The 22,527-nt window shown below is 37.9% G+C and overlaps 1 protein-coding gene and 1 non-coding gene across 3 annotated transcripts; one reads left to right on the forward strand and one right to left on the reverse strand.

The window, feature by feature from the left end:
* LOC18441940 (nucleoporin protein Ndc1-Nup protein) lies at positions 1-20,179 on the forward strand. Of its 2 annotated transcripts, XM_020672110.2 has the most exons (5): positions 1-1,031; positions 7,545-7,769; positions 8,169-8,552; positions 19,213-19,635; positions 19,726-20,179. In XM_020672110.2, exons 1-5 carry the CDS (start codon positions 498-500, stop codon positions 19,726-19,728), a joined length of 1,569 nt encoding a protein of 522 aa, XP_020527769.2. In that variant the 5' UTR covers positions 1-497; the 3' UTR covers positions 19,729-20,179. The 2 variants fall into 2 exon arrangements, with proteins under 2 accessions (XP_020527769.2, XP_011626230.2); XM_011627928.3 differs by having other exon boundaries at positions 19,213-19,773.
* Positions 20,180-21,357: 1,178 nt separating this feature from the next.
* LOC148781835 (U2 spliceosomal RNA) lies at positions 21,358-21,554 on the reverse strand. Its single transcript, XR_016058673.1, has one exon. It is a non-coding gene; the product is annotated as a U2 spliceosomal RNA (small nuclear RNA).
* Between the last annotated feature and the right edge of the window lie 973 nt (positions 21,555-22,527).

Genomic DNA, 22,527 nt, shown 5'->3' on the forward strand with positions numbered 1-22,527 from the left:
GCAAGTAACAGTGTATTGTTGTCAGGTGTTAGAAGTCAGAGTTCGGTAGACCCCTGTGCAAAGGAACCCTCGTTCCCGCTTCCCTCTCTTCTTAAACCCAGTTCCCCTCTCTGTCTTAAACCCCATTCCTCGCGCTCTCTCTAGACCCTGCTCATCTCTCTCTCTAAACCCTGCAACTCGCCCATCTCTCTCTCTAAACCCTGCAACTCGCCCATCTCTCTCTCTAAAGCCTGCAACTCGCCCTACTCTCGCTCTAAAACCTTGTTTGCTCACTCTCCTTTGAAGTCCCAGCATCCTGTCTATATCTCTCTCTCTGAAGTCTAGACTCCTGTCATTCCCTTCTTTCCTCCTTAAACTCAGCTTCACTCTCTCTTCATCCCCACTCTCTCTTTTAAACTCAGCTTCCTGTCTCTTCTCTCTCTCTCTCTCTCTCTCTTCGTAAACGTAAATATCGTTCGCTCATTCTTCTTACAAGCACCATTCTCTATTTCTTCACTATGGAGCCAGAAATAGTGAAGAAGCGATGGCTAAGCCTCCTGCTATGGCAGCTCACATTCTCCACGATCATCTGGACCATCTGCAAAACCCTGGTTCTCTTCCCATTCACATCATGCCATCCATCCCCTTCTCTCTATGGTCTCCTTTCTTACATAACCTTTGAACTCTCTCTCTTCCTCTTCTTCCTTGCCCTAAAAATAATCACGTCACCTGTTGATGTTCCTGCCGCGTCTGCTGCTGAAATATCTGTAAACATGGCAAAAACACTGATTCAGGTTTTGATCACAGGGTATCCTCCTTCTTCTACTCTAGAATTGAGGCGAAGAGCTCAGGCATCAGCTGATCGCCTACTGGTTGCCCTAATTTGTGCGATCTCTGGTTGTGTTGCTATGATTTCAGTTTGTGGAGGATCAGCATTTGCGGATGCTCCGAATTTGGTGAACTTAGGGTTACGAGGATCGATTGCCGGTATTGTTTATGGTGTTCATTTTATATACATGAGGAGATGGGTGTTATCTTTTCCGGTTATTCAGGTGAGTTTATCCAGACACACGAGAGAGAGAGAGTTACTTTGCGTAATTAACTATGTCTTTGAGAGAGAAAATGTTGCGTACTTGGTTTACCATGTTGTTCTTTCTCCAAACTTTTTTTTTTTTTCTTTTTTACCCAGCTAAAAAAAGTTGCAGAGTGCATATGTTATCTGATGATTGAATTGATATTCTCCTCTACACCTGCAACCCCCGAAAATATGTTGTGAGTCTTACTTAATTGTAGCTGTTAACCCCATAACTGATTTACGTACACATTGGTCTGTTGTTTTATTTGAATTAGACAGAATTCAAAGTAGTTGGAGACTGGATATATTTCAATGGATTTTTAAGCGAATGGTGATATGAATATCTAGGCTGCAATATTCTCAAAAAAAAAATAAATATAGGCTGCAAATGCACGAATTGTGCTGTAAACAGTCGTGAGAGAAATATTTAATGTTTTATGGTGTATAGAGGAAAGGAAGCAAACTGTGAGTTTCCTCGAGCAGTTGACTTTTTCCAATGAGATAGAATATGAAGAGAAATTATAAGTAGTAGTTTTCTTGTCCTATAGTACTTCGTGATTTGTGTTCGTATTGTAAACATGTTTCTTCTGCTTGTCCAAATCTTCAATTTTGTTCATTTATCTTGCAATCAATTCTAATTGTCGAAATCCTAAACTTTGTTGCTGCTCTAACTTAATTGGTTTGAATTTATTTGCTCTAATTTGGCTTAATTGGTCGGAAAATTTGTTTTCGATGGGTTAGATTCTCAAGTTGTTCCCTTAAGTTTCATTGGAGGTTTTGAGCCCCCCTAATCAATAAGCAGACAGCTCAAGGCTGGTTGGAACTTGGAGCTTTGTTGGCCCCTCATGTCTCACCTATAATTGCCAAGTTTGTTGGTTCTTTGTTATGCCCTTGCTTTTTAGTATAATTTAATGATGGCCATTAAATGTTGCATGTGAGGTGTTGGCTAGCGGATCAATCTGTCCGATGCCCAATTCAAAGAATTAGTTTTAGGGCTAGGAATAATTATAGAGTCAGGTGTTGATGTATTCAACACTAAGTCTCAAGTTTGAAACGTATCTACCCAAAAAAGAGTCAGGTTTTGCTATGATATACGTATGAAGCTGGGTTTGTCTGGCATCTAATTTGGAGGTTGTAAGGGATTACCTGTATTTTTCGTAATTGGTTTGGTTTGGTTGTGTCCTTGATAGAGCAGAATGGTGGACTAGGATTCTATAGCTCGAATAGTTGGGAAAAGGTTATGATGATGATAATGGTTTGGTTTGGGTGTGGGTAGATTAGGTATGCGTTTGTTTTGAAAGCAGTAATTGATGGAGTTCTTTTGGAAGTGGGATAGCATGGGTAAGTTGTTGGTCAAGTCATTTTGTGTTGCTTTGCAGGAAAGCTGTTTAGTCTAGTGTGCACCTACTCCTACATGTATGTTAGTATCTGTTTGAATAGCTAGCGTCTGTAAGATCTTGGCATGGGGTCATCTTTGGCATCTGGCTTCTAATACTCAAATTTATGGTTCATGGATGAAGTGCTTGAATCGACAAGGGATCATCTTATGTACTGCCTACTTGAAGCAAAGTTTAGGAGCTTCTTTTTGGATCTCTTTGATGCCGTATGGGTGATGTCGGTGTCATTTGTTACTCTTTATGGGCTGGTGGTTATGAACTTATGATTTGTTCCTTGATAGAAGAATTCCATGTAATGGTTTTCCATTCTATCACCCCATGAGGTGTAGGAAATGAAAAAGCAACAACTATTTTATGTGTGAAAATATGAACAGAAAGATGGTGAGATGGTGTAATATGGCTTCATTTTGTAATCGGTTCTCATTTGCAAATAGTTCCGTGAATGAAAGAGGAAGACCTGATTCATCATTGGTGGACAGTGTTGCTTAGTGAAGATACCATATCTAACAGTGTTGCAGTGTAGCTCATAGAGGCCCCTTCTTATATGGTGGTAGCCTGTTTTTCAGGTCAATGGGGACCCCTTCTTATATGCTGATGGTCTGTTTTTTAGGTCATTTCTCTAAGTTGGTTCCTCTAGTCATTGGCTAATTGGTAATCTCATTCTGTTATGTCCTCATGGATGCCAACATGTAGGTTCCTTGTTTAGGGAGTGATTTGAGAGGATTTTCTCCAACAATGATCTCTATTGTTTTTGAAGACTCAGTTCGATGTGGAAACTGGAATTCCCGATAATGCTATCCCCTTAGGATTGTGCACTTAACTGGCTAGAAAAAATCGGCAAGTGTCAATCATAAAAGAGCATGAGAAATAAAACATAGAGGCGCACACACCACAAGGACACACAATATACATTGTTCAAACCCAAAGGGGCTACGTCCATGGGTATGGCACATTGAAGTCCACTATTGTGGCACGAGTAACTTCATGGATTTTGAGATACAAAAGGTATCTTACTAAACCTTGAGAATAACCCATCAAGCAATCCTTGAAACCACTTTCCTCACGAACATCACTTCCCTATCTTCCTTCTATTTACTTCTAGCAACTATTATTAAACACACCAGATGAAAATGTGAGAGCAACGAGAAACCAACTTTTTCTTTATGAAGGGATACCTTACCAAACCTTGAGAATAACCTAGCGAGCAACCCTTGAAACCATTCCCAACTGTCATCACCTATTGATCTTTCTTTTGTTCACTTCTAGCAACTATTACCAAATACATCAGGTAGGGATGCAAGAGCAATGGGAAACTCTCTCTTTACAAAGGGGATATCAACCAAATCTCCACGTGAATTGCTTCTTTGTGAGAAACAAGCCTTTCTCTCCATATGAGGCACATGCACATTGTTTCTCTCATAGAAGCTCACTTCTCCCTCTAGAGGCTCCTTTCAGACCCTTATCTATGTAGGAGGTCCTTACCTCTCTACAGAGGGAAGTCCACCTTTCCCATATGATGACTCCTGTAGGGCACACAGATCACATACATAAAGGTCCTATATAGACCAATGTTATCAAATTTGCTTCGCTTCGTCCGAAGCCTTCGGATTTTAAGCAACCGAAGAGAAGCGAAGCTTGGTGCTGCCGCTTCAGTCAGATTTGGGCCGCTTTGGGCTGCTTCGGTTAGATTCAGGTTTGCTTTGGGTGTGCGTTGGATCTGCTTCGGCCAACAAAGAAATAGCTATAGAAAAGTATTTTTTTATTTTTAAAATTTCCATTATTTGTATATATTTTATATATAAATATCTAATTTATTTATACTAAACTAAAAAAAAAGTTGGAAGTTTTCCCCAAATCGGCTGAAGCACCGAATTGCTTCATTTTTCTCGGCAAACTGAAGAAGACTCTGAAGCGAATCTGACAACATTGATATAGACTCTCTCAAAGAACCATGACTTAACCCTCGACTAACTTATAACAAGAGATATACCAAATCTTATAATTTCTTACATTTAATAAATTTTCATATGGAAAGATATTGCTGCCCTAAAATTAAGGATTCACATCACCATCAATATGGAAACCAAACCAATCATAACTTGCTTGGGATTCAAGACAAATCTTAACGAGTCTCCACCTTGGCTTGAATTCTATCAAGTCACCAAATGAGATATCCGTCGATCAATCTTCTTCACACAAGCCCTCATAGAGTGCACCGGCTTGCCATTTCATCCTCATAATATAGTTTTCTGGGTTTTCCCGTCTTTACCAATCAAACCCATTGTGAAATTTTCACAAGCAATTTACCTTCATATTTCTCTACCTCGAACTAAACACTTGCATATTGCACTAAACCTAGCCCCGTACTAAACCATAAGCTATGACACTACTTGTTAGGTTTTGAAGACCCACTTAGATGTGGAACCAGGATTCTAGATGCTAGAATCCCACAAGCATCATGTACATCATGCACTTAACTAGCTAAAAGGAAATCAATGAGTAGAAATCATAAAAGAACATGAAAAGTAAATCATATAGGCACACACAGCACAAGAACACACAATATAAGTGGTTTCTGTACTTTGAGATTTCGCTTTGTGGATAGCGTTTACTCCTTCTTTCCTTAATTAAAGGTTAACATCCTCAAAAAAAAACACAGAATATAAGTGGTTCACCCCCAAAAGGCTATCTCCACGGGCATTGCATGATTCACTATTTTGATGAGAGTTACTTCATAGATTTTGGGAATACAAAAAGTATCTTACTAACCCTCGAGAATGACCAATCGAGCAACCCTTAAAATTATTCTCCCAACCTGCATCCCTTGTCAATCGTCCTTCTCTAGATAGAGATGCGAGAGCAATGAGAAGTCGATTTTCTTTTCTTGTTACATAGGGGATATTGCTCAAAATCTCTTTGAGAACTGCTTCTCTACAAGAAATAAGCATCTTTGTACATACAAGACATGTACACTCTGTTTATCTCACTAGAAGCTTAATTCTCTCTAAGGGAAATCCCAATGTTGTCAGATTCGCTTCAGAGCCTTTTTTAGTTTGATCAGAAAAATGAAGCAACTCGGTACTTCGGCCAATTTGGAGAAGACCTCTTCTTTTTTTTTTTTTAAATTCAATATAAATAAAGTATAGGTTTATATATAAAAATATATTACGGCCAATTTGGGAGAAGACTTCAGTTTTTTTTTTTGTTAATTCAATATAAATAAAGTATAGGTTTATATATATGGGAAAAGTTTATATAAGGTTGCAACCTTAAAATGTAGAATCACAGATGCACCTCAAAAATCTATCGGAAAGGCTGTTTTAATGTTGAAAAAACCCTCTAATTGATCATCTCGACATCGAGATGTATGAATATTAAAAAAAGAAGTTTGAGTCCCAAAAATAGTGCATCTTGCAACACATTATCTAGACCGTCCATTTTCAAGATTTTCATATGTTTATAGATCTACTTGATTTTAACCATTTTTGAGCTTAAAATTTTCCAATTAGATATGAAAATAGTTTTTAAGGCAATCCTAAAAAATTTTTACAACAAAATTACATGTTATGATAAAATTTGGAGGTATGCCTTAATTGGATTGTCTAAGGTTGCAACCTTATAGAAACTGCACCCTCTATATATATACATATTAAAATACTAAAAAATAAAAATAAAAAATATCAAAATTTTGAAAAATAGAGAAAAAAAGATATTCAATTATTTTATCATGTGAGGGCATAACCACCCTTTCATATAATGAAGAGGCTAATTTTATTGTAATAAAAGTTAAGGATCGTTGTGGGATTTTATAAAACTAAAAGAGATGAGCAAGGTGGTACCTGCTGATGAGGGATGGTGTTATGGTGCCACGTAGGTAGTGAAGCATGTAACACGCCCCTCGGATTTGGGGCTTTGTGTTCTCTCTTTGCGCAGAGAGTTATTACGTGGCAATTTTGTTTTAAAGTTTGAATAGCGTTTTGAATGGCTTCACTTGAAGCGAAGCGAATATAACAACATTGGGAAATCCACCTTTCCCATATGGTGACCCCTCTAGGGCATGCACAGATCACCAATGTAATACCCTTATATAGACTCTCTTAAAGGACCAGAACTTAACCCCCAACTAGCCTGTCACAAGAGAACTCTCGACATATATATTCTTCTTAATAATGTCCATATGTATTTCTAGTATAGTAGATCATGATATATTCTCTTTCTCATGGCAGTAAATCAAAGTTAGATGTGTAAAAGATTTGAATTAATGATTACAAATTTTGCCTTTACATCTATGAAGCTTAGCATTGGTTTGGCATAAAAAAGTTTATAAATTTGATGAGTCCTTTTAAGATGGGGGACTTCATGCAAATAGGAAACTCTAGTATCATGTTATTAGGTATCGTGAGTTGCCACTCTCTGAGTGTGTTGCCTTCGTATAAATATGAAGGTATCGTTGGATTCTCATTTGAAGGATAATATTTGAATTCCATGAATATCTTGACATGGATAATGCTATGATAAAATATAGGGAAATTTATCCTTTCTCAAAAAAAATATATAGGGAAATTTATCAAAATACCCATCATAGATGAAGTACTAAAATTTTTGCCATTTTGCAATTATTCTGACTCAAGACCATGTGTTTTTTTATGGGTATTTTGAAATGAAATAAATAGATATTGATAAAGTGCTTAATTGTTCGTCTCTCAATTTCCTAAAATATATATACATCTATGTTATTGTGTAAGAAACCAGAATCAAACTGGAATATAATTGTCATTTTTATTTTTGTGATAGATGAAATTATTGAATTCCTTTCTTTTTGCTTTTTCTTTTTATATAAAATACTCATGACCTTGTCTAAAGATTTCCTTCTCTTCTTTCTACATATCTGAACGATACGTGCACATAGTTGGTCAGAAATTAATTTGGCTTTAATGATGCTTGAAGCTGAGAATAGCAGTTGCAAGTTTCAGAACTTCATTGTAATCTCATTAGGTATTAGTCATAGATAAAAATTATAAAATTCCTTAGAATGTGCTTAGGTTTCTGTTTTATCGAGGAATTTCTGATGGTTTAATTGGCCTATTTTGCAGCGTCCTCTCTATTTCAGTTTCAAGATGGGGCTGTCACAGTCTCTTTTGCAAGCGATAAAACTATCCTCTATAGCAGAGCTGTGCACAATTCTTTTCGTGGTATGTTTGCCACTTAGCATAAGGAGCAATGGCGCAATGGGAAAATTCATGGCTCAGCAATTTGGATTGTACCTTGGAACATGTGTTATCTACTTCTGTTGGGAATTGAGTGTTCATTTGCTTCAGGTTCGTTCCTTCATTATCTCCTTGTTATTTTGATCTCTCACATGTGTATTACTTCGATCCTAACCTGATTCTGCACCACTTACGTGTAGTAATTTTAGGGATTGTTATTTATTATATGTGCTCCACTCCTCAAATCATAATCTCTCGTTCATTCCTAGATGATGAGATTAACTTAGTGGATCCCACTAGGACAATCCCCCACATACAGTTAATCTCCATCGTTTTTCATTAGAGATAGACGACTAGTACTCTTTGGAGTACTGTATGCACAACTCCTTTGGATTATGGTGTACTTTCCCTTATTTAAATAGTGGTTTTTGGATTATGGTATCCCTTAATTGAATGGTGGTCTTTTATCCTCATCAATGCATTTTTTTTTTCTTTTGCTGTTATCTTTAGGTTTTGCACACAAGGAGATGTGTTTTTGCTCCTTCTCAAGGTTCAGCTGCAGCAGAAACAAACCCTAGTGAAACCCTTATTGCTGCATTGGAGCAAAGTATTCCGAGATCTTTCGGCCACTATTTAGCCTATCTTGATCTGTGCATGGTTTCTGAGAGTAATGTCGATTCTTGGCGCCGAGCGGCTTTCTTTGAAGAGACTGGTGATACATACAAGAGGGTTATAGCTGTTTGCTTGAGGCCTTTGGAGCAATTTGCATCGAGGTTGAGCGAAGGGTTAGAAGGTCATTCTTCTGACAAGACAGATATCTTCTCCCAACAATTGGCCTCGCCAACAAATGGCGACATGGGCTCAAAGATCAGTGAAGCATTCAATGACTTTCAGGTGACATTTTGCTTTTCTTATTCATTTCCGCATGTAAATTCCTATGACTACATTGAATATGTTTGGGTTTATGGCTATGGCAAGATACAGATTATTGGCCTGTCTTGAGTCATTTGCATTTTCTATGAATTGAGGACCTTTTACTTGTCTTTCATATTATTAATTTTGTTCATATTTCTGAAGCTAAAGTTTGTGGGACTGATGGGATTGCTAACTTCGGTGTAAATGTCCACATAAATAGGATGCTTTTGAGGAGATGAGATTTATGGCATCATAGGTACTTCCCAATTTTGGTTTGTGTCATTTGCATCTTTACAGTGACCTTTTTTTTCTGTTTGGAGGGGGTGGGGTGGGGTGGGGTGGGGGGGCATCGGTTAAGTACATTTTTATAGGGCCTCTTTGGATGACAATTAATTTACCTGGAAAAGGCTGTCTTATCTAAAATCAATATACTTTGTATAATATTAGTTTGCTAGCTCTTCGGTAAGTATCTTGTGTTATGTATAATATTACTTAATTATTTAACTTTTTCTTTGATTTCCAAATGTTTTTAGCTATTTCTATCTAAGAACATGTGATTTCAGCAAACCACTTTGAATAAAATGAAAACAACTTTTCAAAAAGATAAATTTATATTTTATATGTAAGATTGCATATGAATTTATTTCATATATCTTTATGATCAAAAACTACCAAACAACAGATAATTCATTATCATGATTAATTTTATGGAAACAGTGAATTACCTGTGATAGTAATTACATCCAAATTGGCCCATAGTGATCACATTCTCAAAAACCAAAATATTCCCTGACTTTTTTTTTTTGGAGAATGTAAACAAGCCTTACCATTTATCATCATTGAGAAATATTCCCTGATCTTAGCTTCTTTAATTCCTTATCATCACACATTAGAGCCTTTTCCCAACTATTTGGGGTCGGCTACGCGAATCCTGGTCTGCCATTCTGCTCTATTTTAGTTATTTACGGGAGTTTAAAACTCTAAAGTGTTTGCAAAGGATTCATAAATCATGCATGACTCAATAGGCTTCCAGTTTTAGTGTTTCTTTATCCAATTTTATGCTGTCATCTACCTAATAATTTCTTGCAATCTATCTATGGGCTTGCTGATTATTGATAGGTGATAATTTCCATTTTTAATCATCCCATCTTAACTATAAGCAACAAGGAGTAATGGACTGGATCCTGCAAGAGCTTTGAACTTAAAAAAAAAAAATCATTCTCCATCTCTACATTCTCTTTAAGAATGATACTAAGTGGTTTCACCTTCCCTATGCCGTCCTTTCCATTCTTGCTTTACGGTCCCGTTCCCGCTCCGAAACCTCAATCCCACGGTTCTTCTTAGGGATCTCATGGGGAGCCCGAATTTTCTTTTTTGGAACCTCGCTCCCAAAATCTAGGGATATTGCTCCCAAAATTTTGGAATCTCGCTCCCAATAACAGGGATCACGTTCCAACCATTAGGGGGTTCCAGTACTATTGTGAAATAGATCCCCGCTTCCATCATCTATGGTCCAAGGTTTGATAATGTATAATCTTGGGATCCATATATGTATAATCTACTTTCAAAAAACCAACGAATCCAGTTTCATTTGAAAATAGATCCCTGAACCCATCAACCATGGTCCAAGGTTTTGATACATTAATTAAGAATCATAAGTTTTATGATGTTAACAATTTAAATTCCACCATTATTCTTAATTTGTATAAAATCCAGTCCATTATTCTTAATTTGTCTATATTGACACATTATTTTATTAGATTCTTTATTTGAATTAGGCATAATGTAGACTAGAGTGACCCCATTGTTTCAAAAAAAAAAAAAAAAAAGTTGTTAGCCACCGTTCTTCTTGTGAGAATATATGTTTCATTTTTAAGTCCTTTTGTTGTAGAGTTTTAAGATAACTCACAATCATGAATACTCTTAGTTGTGAGATGGGAATATATGCTTTGGTTTCAAGCTATAAAAAACTTACTAAGCTCTTTTACATGAGAGAGAGAGAGAGTGAGAGGCGTTCGTTCTTCAGCTCTTTTACAACAAAGAGAGAGAGAGAGAGAGAGAGAGAGAGAGAGAGAGAGAGAGAGAGAGAGAGTGAGAGGTTCATCTTGCCCTTTTACCTCTTTGGAGAGCCAGCCTTTGTGAAACAATGGAAACAGAGGAATCTACAATCGAAGAAGATGACCTTTGAGTGGGAGGAACAGGATTCTGGGTTGCCGGGGACTTTGAGGGATTGGTGCATGCCAAACTTGTGTCATGGCCTGAAAACATAGTGGGACGTACATGCCTCGGTAATAGTGCACTCTGACGAGCCTCATCATCTACATCAAGGCGGTCGCTTAATGCTTCTAATGCCCTAGCCTCATCCTTGAGGTGGTCATCATCAGGATGAAAATCCCAACCTTTGTACTTCTTTGCATAGTCCGATGCAGTTTACTTAACAACCTGTCATTGTAGTAGACATAAACTAATGACTTGAAGTGTTGAGCATTTAACTTGTTCTGCTTAACACTGTGAATGTAACTATATGTACTCCAACACCTCTCAGCACATGACGAGTTGACACTATGAGACAATACCTTAACAACTAGTGGATACAATTTAGGAACCTTCCTCTATCTTTTGTATTCCTTCTTGTTTTAGTAATACAATGTTAATATTATAAAAAAAAATACAATTCAAGAACCCCACAACCATATAGATCCCACCATGAAACAACTGACATTGTTCTTCTGTTGTAATAAATGCTGGGAGTGAAACAACTTATTTATTATTTATAAAATCACTGATATGCTGTCATATTCTACCCCTCTTTCTTGTCTGGGTACAACCTCTCAAGCGTAGTTAGATAAGACACTGATACTTTTTTATTGTCTTGTGGCTTACCAGCAGTTGGCATAGTTACCATTCCCTAGAGTGATACATGGGACTTAAAACATATGCCAAACAATGCAATGGAAGATTGATTCGATCTCATCTATCAACAACTAACTTCTGTATTTTTTGGTACAAAATAGGATCATTGTAAAGGGTCACTTGCAATTTCACCCAACATTGTATCCATGTGCACATATGCATCCCCTATCACAGCCATGTCAGTGTCTGCGAACTTCATCATCTTCCATATTGGCCTAGTAAATCGCAATATTTTTTTGTTTGTTGACAAACAATTATCATCCATAATTATACGGCGCACCTCGGTATGATCACTATCTCCTACAGTCGGTCTGAGACCCTCTCACTCTTCGCTTTAAACCAAGGATGTCAAAGCAACCCTCACTTCCATAAGACGCCTCAACAATATGTAATGGAACCCAAATATGATATTCTTAATCTTAAGGACTTAAAGATTTGAAACGGTCCTAAATATATATAGACACCTGGTGTGATTGTGAATATATTTTACCCTTTTCTTGGCATCCTGGTAGTGACTCCGCACAAAACTAAAAGCTGGGTTCGTCTTATTTTTATCAACGATATCTTTCATGAGGAGGTTCATAATGTGTGCTAAGGATCAAGACCAAAAAATATGGGGATGGCAACGTTCGATAATTGTCCCTGCACCTCTGCAATTTGCAACATTTTCGGTAAACACTTGAACTACATTGTAGGGTCCAATAGAGTCTATTGCCTTTAAAAGAATATCAGCGATATTTTGGCTAGTCTTCTCAAGGGAAGAGCAATCATGTCCATTGAGGAACATTGCCTTCCCCCCAAGAAACTGCTAAAACATTAATTAAAGACTCACTTTTTACGTTGCTCCATCCATCTGATACAATTGAAACTCTATAAGTCGTCCAATCATTCCTGAAGGGAGCCAGTGCCCTCCCGATTATGCTCCTCTCCTTATCCAACAAAGATGTCCTAATCTTATCATATTTATGAGGCATGTAGTCTTTTGGCCCATTATTTATAGCATGGATCATGTCATGAAATCTAGGGCCATTGGTGACGTGAATGGGATGCCATGAGCATAAAAAAAGCGTGCTACTGCAGCATCGACTTCTTCTCTCTCTTGTGCATTGAACATATGAGAAATTTTTTCCTTTTCTGTGGATCATGGTTTGGTGGGGAATAAGGAGGTATCGGGAGAGAATGGAGTTCTTTGCTTCTTTGCCTTCCCATACAACTTAATTGCCTCTTCCTCTTCTTGCTTCAAAGCCTACCTTTCTTCCTTTGACACTTTAGAACACTTTGCAATTCCCTGAGACATCTGCCCCTGAAACTCGCCTAATAAATGGGCTCGCACACAAGCATACAAGCCAGTATATGAAGCTTCTATGCAATTGAAATTGTAGGTCCACGTCCTAGTCCCTCTGCCCTCTTTTTTTGTTTTCTCACCCACCCTTGTAACATATCTCCATAAGGGAGTGGATGTGGCCTCTTCAACATCATGGGGTTCATCAAAATTAACAAGCCGCATTGTTTGTTACTGGGTTTTCAAACTCGTCCGCCATCCTTGCCATTATCATTTATCATAAAACATCATTTTTTTTAATATAAAAATTTATGTAAAAATTTATCTAGTTCTCTCTCTCTCTCTCTTCCCCCCATGCCCTCTCTTAATAAAAAAAACTCCATATTTCTCTCCCACGCTTTCTCTCAATAAGAGATACAAAACACCCTCTCCCTCTCCATCTCTCTCTCGCACGCCCTCTCCCTCTCCAATAACTTCAATTCTCTCTCCCATTCCTACATCTCTCTCTCGTCTATCTCTAACAATTAGAGCTCTCTCTCCCTCTTTCTCTCTCTCTAACTATTTAAGGTCTCTCTCTACTGATTCTCTTGAACAATTATAGCTCTCTCTCCCTCTTTTTCTCTCTCCTTTAAGTTCTGTCTCCCAATTCCTACACCTCTCTCTCTCTCTCTCCAAATTTGTTAGAGCTCTCTCTCCCTGTCTTTAAGTTGTCTCCCAATTCATGCCTCTCTTTCTCACTCACTCACTCACTTTCTCTATCTCTCTCTCTCTCATCGGATTCACTCTAACAATTTCTACACTGTCTCTCACCTGCTTTCTCTCCCAATCCCTACTCTCTCTCTCGTGCCTGCTTTCGTAATTCCACCAAGCTCTCTCTCTCTCTCTCCCACGTGACTATCTCTCTCTCCCCACGCCTAACTATATCTCTCGTGCCTGCTTTCTCTCCCAATTCTGCCAAGCTCTCTTTCTCTTTCTCTTGTGTGACTATCTCTCTCCCCATGCCTAACTATATCTCTCTCCGACAATATCTGCTCTATCTTTTTTTAACACTCTTGTCTCTCTCTAGCATTTTCAATTCTCTCTGCCATCGACCAAAATAAAAAAAGAAAAGCAATAATACATCAACCTTAATTCTTAAAAACCATAAAGAAACACATTCATTCACATATGTTTTTTTACATAAATTTTTACATGAACTAAGAAAAATAGTGAGAGAGGAATAGACTCTCCCTGTGAGACAATGAGAGTGAGTGAGAGACAATCTCCCGATCTCTCTTTCTCTCAATCTTGTGGGAGAGAGTGAGGGAGAGAGAGTCAGAGTGAGATTATCCCTATGAAAGTTTGTGAGTGAGAGATTATCATTATGAGAGAGAGAGAGAGAGAGAGAGAGAGAGAGGAAGTGTGAGGGAGAGAGAGGAATCAGAGGATAGTTGCCCACATGGGCTAAAAAAGAACCAAACATGGGCCAAAAGAGAACCAAAATCAATACAAGGCTGTTGTGCTAAATACGTGTCAACCCTTTCAAGGTTGACGCTTGGGGCCCTCTTGAGCTTGATCACTTTGGGGTTGCTCAGGCCCCCTAAAAATTGTAATTTCTTGAGATCGGGATTTTGTCTCTCTCAACTCTCATTATCTTACATGGTGAGTCTATTTCTCTCTCTCTCATAGGGACAATCTCTCACTCACACTTTTTCATAGGGATAATCTCATTCTCACTTTCTCTCCCTCACTCTCTCCCACTAGATTGAAAGAGAGAGATCAGGAGATTGTCTCTCACTCACTCTCATTGTCTCTCAGGGTGAGTTTATTCCTCTCTCACTCTTTTTATTAGTTCATGTAAAACTTTATGTAAAAAAGTATGTGAATGAATGGGTTTCTTTATGGGTTTAAGAAATAAGATTAATGTATGATTGTGTTTTTTTTTTTTTGGGTCGATGGAGATAGTTGAAATTGGTAGAGAGACAGAAGTTTTAGAGAAAATTAGAGCTGATATTGTTGAAGATAGATATAGTTAGGCGTGGGGAGAGAGAGATAGTCATGCGGGAGAGAGAGAGAGAGCTTGGCGGAATTGGGAGAGAAAGCAGGCGCGAGAGATATAGATAGGCGTGGAGAGAGATAATCACACAAGAGAGAGAGAGCTTGGCAGAATTGGGAGAGAAAGTAGGCCCAAGAGAGAGAGAGAGTGTAGGAATTGTTAGAAAGAGAGTGATTCAGGTGAGAGAGATAGAGAAAGTGAATGAGAGAGAGAGGTGTATGAATTGGGAGGGAGAACTTAAAAGAGAGAGAGCTTTAACAAATTTTGAGAGAGAGAGAGAGGTGTATGAATTGGGAGAGAGAACTTAAAGAGGGAGAGAGAGAGCTCTAATTGTTAGAGAGAGGTGTAGGAATGGGAGAAAGAATTGAAATTATTGGAGAGGAAGACTGCGTGCGAGAGAGAGAGATGGAGAGGGAGTGGGCATTTTGCATCTCTTATTGAGAGAAGGCATGGGAGATAAATATGGACAATTTTTTTTTTTTTAAGAGAGGGTGTGGGAGAGAGAGAGATAGAGAACTAGATTAATTTTTTCATAAATTTTTACATCGAAAAAAAATGATGTTTTATGATTAATGATAATAGTTGGGATGACAGACGAGTTTGAAAACCTTGTAACAAACAATGCGGCTTTTGATTTTGATGAACCCTATGATGTTGAAGAGGCCACAACCACTCCCTTATGGAGATATGTTACAGGCGTGGGTGAGAAACCAAGAAAAGGTGGCAGAGGGGCTAGGAAGTGGACCTGCAATTTCAATTGTAGAGAAACTCCATATACTGGCTCGTATGCTCGTCTGCGAGCTCTTTTATTGGGCATGCTCTCGGGGCAGGCGTCCTAGGGAGGCAGACGTCTCAGGGAATTGCAAAGTGTTTTAAAGTGTCAAAGGAAGAAAGGGAGGCTTTGAAGCAAGAATAGGAAGAGATGAAGTTAGGTTGTATGGGAAGGCAAAGAAGCAAAAAACCTCCATTCTCTCCTGATAGCTTTATTCTTCATGAAACCAAGATCCACGGAAAAGGGAAAAATTTCTCATATGTTTAATGCACAAGAGAGATAAGAAGTTGATGCTGCAGTAGCACGCTTTTTCTATGCTCATGGCATCTCATTCAACGTCGCCAATGGCCCTAGATTTCATGAAATGGTCTATGCTATAAATAATGGGCCAAAAGCCTACATGCCTCCTAAATATGCTAAGATTAGGACATCTTTGTTGGATATGGAGAGGAGCAGAATCGAGAGGGCACTGACTCCTTAAGGAATGATAGGACGACTTGTGGAGTTTCAATTGTATCAGATGGATGGAGCAACGTTAAAAATGAGTCTTTGATTAATGTTTGAGCAGTTTCTGGGGGGGAGGGAAAGGCAATGTTCCTCAATGGAAATGATTGCTCTTCTATTGAGAAGACTAGTCAAAACATCGTTGCTATTCTTTTGCAGGCGATGGACACTATTGGATCCTACCATGTAGTTTAAGTGTTTATCGAAAATGCTGCAAATTGCAAAGTGCAGGGACAATTATCGAATGTCGCCATCCCCACATTTTTTGGTTTGGTTGCTTAGCACACATTATGAGCCTCCTCATGAAATACATCGTTGATAAAAATAAGACGAACCCAACTTTTAGTTTTGTGCGGAATATATTCGCAATCACATTAGGTATCCATATATGTTTAGGACTTTTTCAAATCTTGTAGTCCTTATGGGGTAGAATACTAGATTTGGGTTCCATTACATAATGTTGAGGCGTCTTATGGAAGTGAGGGTTGTTTTGACATCCTTGGTTTTAAGTGAAGAGTGGGAGGGTCTCAGACTGGCAGTAAGAGGTATTGATCATACCGAGGTGTGCCATATAATTATGGATGATAATTTTTGGTCAACGAACAAAAAAATATTGCAATTTACCAGGCCAATATGGAAGATGATGAAATTCGCGAACGTCGACATGGCTGAAATAGGGGATGCATACGAGCGCATGGAGACAATGTTGGGTGAAATTGCAGTGGCCCTTTATGATGATCCTATTTCTTACCAAAAAGTGCATAAGTTAGTTTTTGGTAGATGGGATCGAACCAATCTTCCATTGCATTGTTTGGCATATGTTTTAAGTCCCAAGTATCATTCTCGGGAATGGTTAACTATGCCAACTCTTGGTGGGAAGAAGAGGCTAAAGCCGCACCACGATAAAGAAGTATCAGCGTTTTATCTTGTTGCGGTTGAGAGGTTGTACCCAGACGAGAATGAGAGGGGTAGAATACGACAACATATCAATGATTTTGTAAGTGATAAAGGAGTTTTTTTCACTCCCAGCATCTATTTCTGATAGAAGAACAATGTCAGCTGTTTCGTGGTAGGATTTATATGGTGGTGGGGTTCCTGAATTGTACTCATTGGCTGTTAAGGTGTTGTCCTAGAGTGTCAACTCGTCATGTGTTGAGAGGTGCTAGAGTACATATAGTTATATTCACAGTGTTAAGCGGAATAGGTTAAATGCTAAACGCTCAGAGTCATTGGTTTATGTCCACTACAATGATAGGTTGTCAAGTAGATTTTGATCGGACTATGCAGAGAAGTACAAAGGTTGGGATTTTCATCCTGATGATGACCACCTTGGGGATGATGTTGGGGCATTAGAAGCATTAAGCGACTGCCTTGATGCAGATGATGACGCTCGTCAGAGTGCTCTATTACCAAGGCCTGTATGTCCCACTATATTTTCAAACCATGACACGAGTTTGGCTTGCACTAGTCCCACCGAGTCCCCGGCAACCCAGAATCATATTCCTCCCACTCAGGGGTCATTTTCTTCAATTGTAAATTCCTCTGCTTCCGTTGTTTCGCAAAGGCTGGCTCTCCGAAGAGGCAAAAGGACAAGATTAACTTCTCTCTCTCTTTGATGTAAAAGAGCTGAAGAACGGACCTCTCTCTCTCTCATGTAAAAGAGCTTTTTATAGCTTGAAATCAAAGCATATATTCCCATCTCACAACTAAGAGTATTCATGATTGTGAGTTATCTTAGAACTCTACAAGAAAAGGACTTCAAAATGAAACATATATTCTCACAAGAAAAACGGTGGCTTACAACTAAGTTTTTTTTTTTGAAATAATGGGGTCACTTTATTCTACATTATACCTAGTTCAAATCAAGAATCTAATAAAATAATAGGTCAATATAGATAAATTAAGAATAGTGGACTGGATTTTATACTAATTAAGAATAATGGTGGAATTTCAATTTTTAACATCATAGAACTTGTGATTCCTAATTTATGTATAATAACCTTGGACCATGGTTGATGGGTTTGGGGATCTATTTTCAAATGGAATTGGATTCATCGGTTTTTTTATAGTAGATTCCACATACATGGACTGGATTTTTTACAAATTAAGAATAATGGTGGAATTTAAATTTTTAACATCATGGAATTTAGGATTCCTAATTAATGTATCAAAACCTTGGACCATGGTTGATGGTTTCAAGGATCTATTTTCAAATGGAACTGGATTCGTCGATTTTTTGAAAGCAGATTCCACATTTATGGACGGGATTTTTTACAAATTAGGAATATTGGTGGAATTTAAATTTTTAACATCATAGAACTTATGATTCTTAATTAATGTATCAAAATCTTGGACCATGGTTGATGGGTTCGAGGGTCTATTTTCAAATGGAACTGGATTCGTCGGTTTTTTAATAGTAGATTGCACATATATGGATCTCAATATTAGACATTATCAAAACCTTGGACTATAGTTGATTAGAGCGGGGGTCTATTTCGCGATAGTACTAAAATCTTCTAATGGTTAGAACGTGATCCCCGTTATTTGAGAGCAATATAACAAATTTTTAGGAATGCGATACCAAAATTTTGGGAGCGAGATCCTGAGATTTTGGAAGTGAGGTTCCAAAAAAGAAAATTCGGGCTTCCCAACGAGATCCCTAGGAAAAACTGTGGGATTGAGGTTCCGGAGCGGGAATGGGACCCTCCACCCACGGTTCCCTTAACTATGAGCGCACCCCTCATGGTTGTTCCAAAAGAATATCTTTGGTTTCCGATTTCTGTCATTTCTTCCAAATATGATATATATGCACTGGCTTCATCTGTGAGTTTGAGCATATGTGTGGACTTCCCTTAACATAGTTCTTGTTTCATAATTACTTCTGTTTCTAGGTCTTTTATTCCCCGTGTGTGTTTGTTCGTCTGTGTGTGTGAGCATTCACGTGTGGTGTGTGTGTGTGTTCTCCTTGCATGTATGACTATCTTATGAGCTTAGAATAGTTTGCATGCAAAAATTCTGCCCTTAATTGTATCTTATATTTATGCCATACAAAGTCATTCATGTCAGTCACATTTTGCTACGCTTAATGTCAACCTTTCCCCAACTTTACATGACCCAAAAACATTGGGTGCAGTTATGTACATGGTGTGCAAGAGCTTCTGCAGCATTAACAGCAAAATCTCACAAAGAAGATAGGTTTGGAGTGGCCCAACTCACTGGCTCCAACATGGCTGGTATGTCCACACTTATTTCATGTTTGCTCGCAGTTGAGGCCTGTCTTGGAAAGCGAACTCATGCGAGCCCTGCTCACCTAATGGGGCCCACTAGCATTAGGTGGGCCATGCCTCCGAGAGTTGAAGAACAGGTCAAGAGGAAGCGGAGAGGGAGAGAGGCCACTTCCATTCACAGAAAAGCATATGTTATGGCTGATGTCCTTAGGACTTCAATCTATGAGATTGTCTCCGAATTCTTTGAAGAGATGCAAGCAGGACAGAAGGCATCGGTTTTAGAGAGAGATTGGATTAGTGGGAGCAAGCCATTGTATGGGACCCGAGAGGTTCTTGTTCAAAAGCTAAGCCTCTTTCTGGACTTTCGTGCTTAGCTAGCTGCTGGATGGCTTTACCTGTTTGTGTTTGTGTTTTACTAGTGATTCAATTGGAAGGTTCAGAGGTGCAATATATCAAGAAAAGAAAAATGGAAAAATGGTTTGGAGGTGCATCTGATCATTTGCTGCTACGGAAGCCATCTAGGGTCCATGCGCAAAAGAGGGAGGCAGTTGCTGGAGGAAGAGTTTCTGTGAGGGGTTCATTACAGTTGAAACATAGACCCCCGTTTTGTTTGATTTCCTTTTTCAGATGTTTCAAGGGTTTTTTAATGAAGCTCTCAAGAGGATGAGACCCTGATTTCTTGCGAGTCTCTCTCGCTCTCTTTTTCATTCTCTCTCTCTCTCTCTCTCTCTCTCTCTCTCATCACAGTGAGAAATAGACTTTGGTGGGATAATGTCCGGCTCTTTTATGAAATGTAATTTAAGATCAATCTCATGTTTATCTTTTTTGATGTTGGAACAGCAAGAAACAGCACAATAAATTTTGTTTTGAGAATTACGTTGTGGTGAGTTGCCTAGTTATAGTGCTTATTGCCAGCAGAAATGATTGAATCAATTTATTGTCGTCGTTTTTATTTAGAGTGGGTAATCTTTTGGGTAAATGAGTAAATAGAAGTTATATCACGCATCTTACAAATGAAAATCTCAAAATTTCGAAGTAATTAACATGATCAAACACAAACCATTTAACTCACCTCTGCAACTGGTTTGAACCCGGTGATAACCAATAATTGGACATTTGGACCTGAGTTTGAAGCACATTTCAAAAATCGCTAATTTGGTTTGGAATTGCTTGGTCCAGAGGGAATCGGCAGGTAACCAATTGATTCCCTTATGTAATTGGCAATCAGCCTGATATGAGCAAAATCACCGAGTTCAGTTGGTGAATCTGGTGATTTGATAGTTGGTGATTCCCTTGTTCTATTCATTCATTCATTTCTTTATTTGTGTGTTGTTTGTTTTGTCCGAGAAAAGGCCCAATCTGTCATTTATTATTCTTTCTTCTTATTTCTCACTTATTTGCCCTTAAATTTATCGTTGTTCGTTTTCTGAGTGAAAATGTCTTTGACAGACCTAAACATCAAAATTGTTTTGTTTTATCCACCATCTTCAATCTCTGTCCTTCATTTTTCTCTAAAATTTATCGTCCAATTCATATATGCCATTTTTGGGTGGATTCGAAATCAAATCCTCTATATTAAAGAAAAAGTTTATTTAAGGATGCTACTTTATAATGTAGAACTACGGGTGCCCCTAAAAAATCCATCGGAAAATGTAGTTTTAATGTTGAAAAACTCTTTGATTGATCATCTCGACTTCGAGATGGATGACTATGAAAAATAAAAAGATTTCAAGTCTCACAAATAGTACATTTTACAACGTCTAATCTACACCAAAAATTTTCATTTTCATATGTTTATGGATCTAGTTGATTTTAATCATTTTTTAAATTTTAAATTTTATAATTAAGTATAAAAATAAATTTTGAGATAATCCTAAAAACATTATATATAAATCAAAATTTAAAAATTTATAATTAAATGCTAAAATAAATTTTTAGGTAATCCTAAAATCATTTTACATCAAAATTGATGAAATCTGAATTATACACCCTACTCCTACATCCACGTAATGAAAGTTAAAATATGTAAGAAAACTTTGAATCTGATTTGGTAGGGGTGCGCCAGGCCCGTGCAGTAGTGCAACGCATGGACGGCGCTCAAGGGACCGACTAGCGAGCTAGTGTGGTAGCCCTTTCCCCACTGAAAAATTAATTTAATATCGTGTGATCCTATGGACCACGTATCAGATATTAAACTGATAAGAACAGATACTACACTTGATCTTAGCCAAAAGGCCGAGAAAGGTATGCTTTGCATCGTCAATGTTGAATGGTTTTATAGCCCCTGTGTACCCTCAACTTCTCTTAACCTTCGATGTGGGATTAGAATCAATAGACAAACACCTATTTCTCTATGTGAAAGGAAATTCAATAATATGATAAAGTAAGAAGGTATGAAGTACCCAAAAATTTGGCAAATATTTTTCAGGCACGCAGTTTTGTGATGTTTTAATGGAGTCCTTTAAATCGTTGTTCAAAGTTAAAAGGATTTTTGGTCGAATGGTTTTTTGTATTTATCAAATATTTGATTGGTTGTATTTAAACACTAACAATTTTTTATGTTATCAACTGTCCATTGTTCTTTTTCATTGTTTCTCTCTAATTTGCAGAGTCCGAGAGTGTGGTTCAGAGTTCCATTACATAAGAGAAAGAATTACAGTTTGATGTTTCTCATCAATGTTTGAGGTTTGATGTTTATGGTGTTAAAAGTGATACAGGTTGATGTTTATCAAGCTTCTTTTGGTGTAAATTTGGATATGTTTTTAAAAAATGATTCGAAGTTACGATTTGTTTTATACCTTTACTCTTTTTTAAAAAATGTTTGGTTTTCTTTGTCCGTCCATTGCTGATTTCGGCTCACTCTAATCAGATGATCCTAATAAGATATACCGATCCAAATCGTCCCAGTGAGTGAGTGATTCTGGTGGACCAATTCAGACAGTCTTTTAACACTTGGATGTACATTTTGCTCAATCACAAAACCTTCCCCCCTCTCTCTTTCTTTGGAACATTTCCCTCTCTCTCTCCCAAGACTCCTATCTCTTTCCCTTGGTTCGGTTTACATGGATGCAGGTTTTTTGGGTTATGAATAAGAAGGGTGAGGTTCTAGCTCTATTCTGCTGTCAGCCTTCCAAAGTCTCTTAGTGATCGATTATGTATATGAAATTTCATCTCGCATCAATCTTGACCACCCTAATCATAACATGGAATAGCAATGAAAT

Source organism: Amborella trichopoda, chromosome 6 (genome assembly GCF_054954075.1).
Source record: "Amborella trichopoda isolate Santa Cruz 75 chromosome 6, AtrichopodaSantaCruz75HAP2 v2.0, whole genome shotgun sequence".
In the NCBI taxonomy this organism is placed as follows: domain Eukaryota; kingdom Viridiplantae; phylum Streptophyta; class Magnoliopsida; order Amborellales; family Amborellaceae; genus Amborella; species Amborella trichopoda.

Coding starts and splice junctions, on each gene's coding strand:
- LOC18441940 (XM_011627928.3), top strand. CDS start 498: ATGGAGCCAGAAATAGTGAAGAAGCGATGGCTAAGCCTCCTGCTATGG. Junction 1,032..7,544: donor TATCTTTTCCGGTTATTCAG/GTGAGTTTATCC, acceptor CCTATTTTGCAG/CGTCCTCTCTATTTCAGTTT. Junction 8,553..19,212: donor AAGCATTCAATGACTTTCAG/GTGACATTTTGC, acceptor CATTGGGTGCAG/TTATGTACATGGTGTGCAAG.